This window comes from Geospiza fortis, unplaced genomic scaffold, assembly GCF_000277835.1.
Source record: "Geospiza fortis unplaced genomic scaffold, GeoFor_1.0 scaffold78, whole genome shotgun sequence".
Classification (NCBI taxonomy): domain Eukaryota; kingdom Metazoa; phylum Chordata; class Aves; order Passeriformes; family Thraupidae; genus Geospiza; species Geospiza fortis.
Window position 1 is genome coordinate 5,461,440 of NW_005054339.1, and position 6,734 is coordinate 5,468,173.

General features: G+C 57.3%; 1 protein-coding gene across 1 annotated transcript in view; it reads left to right on the forward strand.

Annotated features, from left to right (window-relative positions):
- Positions 1 to 6,734, forward strand: part of CELSR3 (cadherin EGF LAG seven-pass G-type receptor 3) — a 31,416-nt gene that overhangs the window by 16,325 nt on the left and 8,357 nt on the right. Inside the window, exons 15-24 of the mRNA XM_031058200.1 lie at positions 1 to 126; positions 2,380 to 2,474; positions 3,202 to 3,411; positions 3,855 to 4,038; positions 4,519 to 4,668; positions 4,944 to 5,124; positions 5,400 to 5,567; positions 5,971 to 6,097; positions 6,287 to 6,493; positions 6,594 to 6,734. The exon at positions 1 to 126 is cut by the window's left edge and continues 160 nt beyond it. Coding sequence (XP_030914060.1) covers positions 1 to 126; positions 2,380 to 2,474; positions 3,202 to 3,411; positions 3,855 to 4,038; positions 4,519 to 4,668; positions 4,944 to 5,124; positions 5,400 to 5,567; positions 5,971 to 6,097; positions 6,287 to 6,493; positions 6,594 to 6,734 — 1,589 coding nt within the window. The remainder of the gene's footprint in view (positions 127 to 2,379; positions 2,475 to 3,201; positions 3,412 to 3,854; positions 4,039 to 4,518; positions 4,669 to 4,943; positions 5,125 to 5,399; positions 5,568 to 5,970; positions 6,098 to 6,286; positions 6,494 to 6,593) is intronic.

The window sequence follows — 6,734 nt, forward strand, 5'->3', positions numbered from 1 at the left end:
CTTGTGCCCTGGGTGGCCCCACAGTGCTCTACGACGGCTGCCCCAAAAGCCTCAAGGCAGGTGTGTGGTGGCCCCAGACCAAGTTTGGCTTCTCGGCTGCAGTGCTGTGTCCCAAAGGCTCCTTGGGTGAGTGGGGACTTGATGGAGAGGGGAGGGGACAGCCTGGCTGTCCTGTAGCAGCCCTGGCAATATCACTCTCTTCTTGCACTACCTCAGTCCTGTTCAGCTGAGCTTGAAGTCTGGGAGAAGGAAGTTGGAAGAGAAACTGTCACAGCCTGGGGAAGAGCAGAGAGCAGAGGGTGCTGGCCATAGGACTGGGGTTGGGTAAAAGCCATGGGGTGTAAGACCCCTCACCCAGCCATGGGGCTTTGATGTTCCCTCAGTCTTGGTGCCTGTCTTCTTCCTGCTGCTTTTTGGGTTCACCAGGCTCGAGGTCAGGCCTGGCACAGTACCCACAGTGCCTTGCTGTGACTCCACCAGCCCCTACGCTCCCCTGCAACTTCCCTGCAAGGGAAGCAGGGCACAGTGTGCTGTCAACTGAATGTTGGGTAGCAGTCAGCGTCCTGAGCTGGAGGAGGCAAAGCTGTCCTCAGTGGCAGAAAAGGTGTCAGCAGGGTGTCTGGGAGTGTAGGGCAGTGCAAGCCCCAGGGGACAATACCAGCCCTGTCCTTCCCCAGCCCTTCGCCCCCGGAGGAGGCAGGTTTGGCTCCTAACTGTTGTCGCTTCTCTCCCTGGTTCTCTCGCCCTCCGTGCACAGGCTTGAGGGGTGCAGGTAAGGTTGTTCCCATCTCCTTCCCCCTGTGCTCTAAGGGCTGCACCACATGGCTTTCCCTCCCTGCTCCCTGCCTGGCACCCTGCACACCCCTGCGCTTTCCCCGCTGCTTCTGGAGCTGCCCAGGGTCCTCCCAATGCTTTGCCTGGTCTCGCTGCTCCTACACAGTGTTCCCTGCTCCCAGCTCACTAACCACACAAGCCCAGCTGCAGCTGCATGCAGCCCTTGCCACCCTGTGTGCCTGGCCTGCAGTGCTGGCTCTGGCAGGTCTGTGCTCTGCTCCCTGGCTGGGATGGATGCTGGCTCTCCTGGATGGCACTCGCTTGCTGAGGCTGGGAGGGGAAGGAGCTGGTGCTGAGCAGTGGGTGGTGAGGCCAGGGAGGAATGGCTGTGGGGTGGAATAAGGAGAAACTACTTGAGTAGGGGCTGGTGGGACGGGAGCAGGAACTGATGGGCAGGCACAGCACAAGGTCCTGCTCCTTCTGCCTGGCTGGCAGGGGAAGGCACAGGGACCTGGGGGTCAGATTCTGCCCAGGTCTGAGTCAGTCTCTGTTCTATGCAAGGGGAATGCCATCAGTATGGAGACTTCTTGTTCCTCCTGCTCCCTGCTGCAATGGCACTGCTCCCTGTGCTTCTGCAGCTGGGAGAAGGGCGGCTGGGAGGACTGCTAGGAGCTGGAGGTGGTGGAGGGAGTACACTTGTCTTTGGGGCTTTTCTGATCAGCAGCTGGAGTCTGCTCTAAGCATCCTCTCCCTGCCCTCCCCTGCTACCCTCTCCCAGCCATGGGCACCTGGCTGGGCTCCTGTGCCCTGATGCTGTCCCAGGGAGGCTCCACAGCTCTGCTGGGTGCACTGGGGTTGCCTGGTTTCTCTTACTCAGAGTGTTTGTGGTAACACACCCCGCTGAGAACACTTTTCTCTGTGTTGGCTTTAGCAGCGTTTTCGGTGGTGGTTAACATCTCATCCCATTCAGTTTTGGAAACTCTCTTGCTGTACACAAATGCTTGGGCTCCTACCACGGACTGGGGGCTGGAACTGGATACTGACCCCACACTGCTGGATCCTCCACACTGGGGTGCACCATCCCACTCCTCCATGCCCCCTGGCTGAAGGGGCTCATCTCAGGGGCTGGTTTTCCAGCCCAGCAGCAGAGCTGTTGTGCTCCTGGGGTGGCTTTGCCCTGTCGAGAGAGCAGGACCTCAGCAGGCATCGCAGGCTGTCAGCTGGGGGATGCCTAGAGCTGCTTGGGCTTTCATAACTTGGGGTCAGATGTGCCTAAGGACACAGTCATGTCCCCTTGGGCTTTTCCAGCCTGGGTCCTGCCAAGTCAGTCCTTTCTGCAGTCCTGTGTGATGGCACCTGGCATGATGCAGCCCCAAAACACACATGGGCACCCAGCTCCTGGAGGGAGAGGATGGCAGCAGTTTGCTGAGGTTTCACAAATCAAGAGCAGAATGGGTTGCACTGGTGCAGAGCAGGATGATGGCCCTGGGGTGTTACAGGCCCTACCCATCACTTGTCAGTGCCACTCTTTGGGATTAGCTGGTGCAGAGGATCAGCCATGTTTCCCGTGCTGAATTTCCAACAAGCCCTTCCTCCTTGTTTTAGGTGCAGCCATCAGACACTGTGATGAGGAGAAGGGCTGGCTGGAGCCAGATCTCTTCAACTGCACTTCACCTGCCTTCAAGGAGCTGTCCGTGCTGGTAATCCTCTCAGCTCTGCAGCCCTGACAGAGCAGGAGCCCTCTGAACAAGGGCTCACAGCCACAATTCAAAGCACTCAGCTCTCCTGGGGTGCCTGGGCTATGAGAGGGCCTTGCCACAGTGCTCAGTCCCTTTCTCTTCTCACCTCCTTCCCCCAAATCCCTCCTGTTGGAGCAGTGGTCTGAGCTTAAGTTCGTATGGCTTCATTTAATCTGTGTCCCTCTCAGAAATTACTTTGTTCTGCCAGTGTATTTGAGGGAAAAATAAATAACCCTGAGCAGGGCTGAGTGGTTTGAAGCTGGTGGGATGTCTTCTCCATGAGACCTCTGTAGCCCCCTGATTTTGTCAGGGACAAATCCCTTTGAAATATCCAGGCAAGTGTATTTAACAGTTACATGTCATCTAGGCTGGATGCCATCATGTCATCTAGGCTGAATTGAAACTGAAGCCAGGAGAATTTCCAGGGGCATATTGCCAGGGCCTTGCCGTGTCCTTTCATCTCCTTGGCCTGTGTCGTGGCACTGGGTTAGCCAGGCCAGTGCAGACCAGCTGGAGGCTGGTTTTCTGCCAGATGTTCTCCCTGTGCTAGAGACCACCACTGTGAGTGCCCATGGCTTCTGCTGTGGCTTCAGAGATAGTCTCTGTGCCCAGCAGGGCCTGCAGCATCCCAGTTTCCTGGTGAGGAACCCGCTGCGTGGTTTAACCCTCTCTTTTCTCCCCCTAACAGCTGGAGGGCTTGGAGAGGAACAAGACTGAGCTCAACACGATTGAAGCCAAGAAGCTGGCGCACCGTCTGCGGGCCGTGACAGACCGCATGGAGCACTACTTTGGCAACGACGTGCACATCGCCTTCCGCCTGCTGTCCCGCCTCATGGCCTTCGAGAGCCGCCAGCGCGGCTTCGGCCTCACCGCCACGCAGGACGCGCACTTCAACGAGGTCAGTCCTGCCCACGTCACAGCGCCTTCTGTGCTGCTGCTCTGAGCAGCCACCCTGTGTTTCTGGGGGGATTGAGGGTGTGGTGGAACCCTGTGAGGAGCACTGGGCTCCTCGGTTCACACCAGTGGTGTGGGAAGCAAGACCTGCGTGGTCAAAGGGCTGGGGCAAAGAGTGGGTAGGAGAGGCAGAGAGCTGGGTTTGCTCAGCCTGGGAAGGCAAAGGGAGATCTTACTGCTGCTGGCAGGTCCCTCATGGCAAGGGTGCAGGAAAGGTGTCTCCCTAGGGCACTGGTTGATGAGAATTGAGGGGGGGAGCCCATCATAGTAGGAAGTACCTCTCTTCCCAGAGCCCTTGTGCAGAGAGCACAGTGCTGCAGTCTGGGGGTGGTCAGGAGAGGCCCAAAGGCCACGCTCACCCTCTGTCCTCGTGTCTCTCCCATTCAGAACCTGCTGCGTGCAGGCAGCTCTGTGCTGGCCCCCGAGAACCGGGAGCACTGGGCCATGCTGCCCCACGGGGAGCACGGCAGCGCCAGCCTCATGGAGCAGCTGCGGGACTACTCGGGCACGCTGGCCAGCAACATGAAACTCACCTACCTCAACCCCGTCGGTGTCGTCACCCCCAACATCAGTGAGTAGGAACTGGCTGGGGTGGGGCAGGGACACTCCTCCATCACACCCGGTTCCCTTCTCATCTCACTGCACCTCAGGGAGTGTGCTGGTAATGTCCTTGATGGCACTCTCTAGCATGGGGAGGCATTTGTGAGAGATGTCCTGGTCCCTCCCCTGCCTGGACTAGCTGACCTCCATGAGCTAGCAGAGCCCAGAGTGTGCTGCCTGCTCACAGTTACTTTCCAGGCTCTAGTGAAAAAGCAGCCGGCCTTGGTGGCAGGAGTAGTCTGCCCCCTGGCAGAGCAAGGATCTGGGCTGGGAAGGTCCTGTACCCTGTGGGTACTGAGGGTTAGTGTCATGCCCAAACAGAGGTCATAGCCCCAACTCAGCCTGTGGCTTGTATGGTTCCTTTGCCGTGGACTTGAATCCTGAGGTGCTCTGGAGCACAGTTGCTCTCCAGGTGTCCATCCTGGAGCTGACTTTGACTACTCCTCGGCAGTGCTGAGCATCGATCGCATGGAGAACCACTCCCACGTCCGCCGGCGCTATCCCCGCTACCACAGCAGCCTCTTCCGGGGCCAGCCCGCCTGGGACCCCCACACACATGTGGTGCTGCCACTGTCCGTGCTGAGCCCTCCAAAAGCCGAAGGTGAGCATGAGAGCATCACTCAAGGAACAACATGGGGGGGTACCAGGAAAGATGTAGAATCATAAGAAGGTTTGGGTTGGAATGACCTTTAAAAGCCATTTAGTTTGCATGTACCCTATTGAGACATGTCTCTGTCGGAGGTCTGCGTATTCACCACATCCCAAAGGCTCCTGATGGCCTTGCAAATTGTCTTCAGAGCAGCACGCAATGGCATGTCTCTGTGGTTTTGTGTGTATGTGTGTGTTCTCACACACACACCCCCTTGTGTGCCCCAGCTGTGCCCACAGCAGTGCCCACGCTGGCTGGGGCTGAAGGGAACTACTCTGTGGAGAACTCCTCCCCGAGGCAGGCGCTGCCAGAGCCCGAGCCCACCCTCACCGTGGTCATCCTCATCATGTACCGCACCCTCGGGGGGCTGCTGCCTGCGCGCTACCAGGTGGATCGCCGCAGTGTCAGGTACGTCCTCCTCCCCTGTGCCCCCACAAGCACCAGGGCAGAGGGGCTGCCTGCACTCTGTTCTGTTCCCTCTGGCACTTGCCAAGTCTGTCTGCAATGGTGGGGGTTTGATTCCCAGCCTTGGTGCTGCTCTGTGCTATGTTTCCCAGCCCCATGTTGTATTCTGAGCAGAGCTCTTCCTTCTGAGATGTCAGAGCAGGACACCTGAGAAGTCTCTGGGGGGCTGTGGCTGCCGCGCAGTGATAGTGATGGTAGAGCTCTGTTGCTCCTTGCAGGCTCCCCAAGAATCCTGTGATGAACTCCCCCATTGTGAGCGTGTCTGTGTTCAGCAATCACACCTTCCTGCAAGGACCCCTGGACACCCCTCTTGTGCTGGAATTTTACCTGCTGGAGACAGCCAACAGGAGCAAACCTCTCTGTGTCCAGTGGAACCACTCCAACCTGTGAGTTGAGCATGACTGAGCCACTCTCTCTGAGCTGCTTTCCCCACACACCTCCTCGTTCCCCAAGTTTCCCTAAGCAGCACTGGGATGGGGGGGTTTCCATCCTCTGCCATGGGATTTGTTTCTTTTGGGAGGGCACAGCAGGGTCAAAATCATTTAGTTTGGAAAAGACCTTTAAGATCATTGAGTCCAACCATTAACCCAGCACTGCCAAATCTACCACTAACCCATTTCCCTCAGTGTCACATCCACACTCTGGCTCCCATATTTCCGCTTTAGCAGAGCAGTTGTATCTGCTGGCAGAAGAGCCTTGTCAGTCACCCCTCTTCTCTGTGATTCCTGCCCCCCACACACATTTGTGTGTCTTCTCTCCTAAGTGCACTCTGCTTTTTGGTGGCTGCAGGACCAACCCCTCTGGCTTCTGGACAGCCAGGGACTGCGAGCTCGTGTACCGAAACACCACCCATGTCCACTGCCAGTGCTCCCAGTTTGGCACCTTTGGGGTTTTGATGGACAGCTCACACCGAGAGGTAACCTCAGCCTCTGGGACTGTGGGTGATGGTGGGGACTGTTAGCAGCTGGGTCCCAGCACAGGCAGAAAATGTCCTGGGCACAGGCAAAAAATTCCATGTGGGACACAAACACAGTTTGAGAGTTCTGCAAGCTTCCTGTGTTTGCCCCTAACACTGCCTTTTCCCTTTGGTTCTCTGCTGCTGCAGCAACTGGAAGGTGATCTGGAGACATTGGCAATTGTCACCTATTCCTTGGTGTCTCTCTCCTTGGTGTCTCTGCTGCTGACCTTCTCCTTTCTGACCTGCCTCAAAGGCCTCAAGTCCAACACACGTGGCATCCACTCCAACATATCTGTCACCCTCTTCTTCTCTGAGCTGCTCTTTCTCCTGGGTATCAACCGCACTGAGAACCAGGTCTGTGGGCTGAACACGCTCACCCATGGGGTGAGGTGTGGATGATGCCATTAGCGTTGGCACAGTGGGACCATCTCTTAAGTCACTCTTGTCTCCCCAGTTTCTCTGCACTGTGATTGCCATCCTCCTCCACTGCTTCTTCCTCTCCACCTTCGCCTGGCTCTTCGTCCAGGGCCTCCACATCTACCGCATGCAGACGGAAGCGCGCAATGTCAACTTCGGGGCCATGCGCTTCTACTAC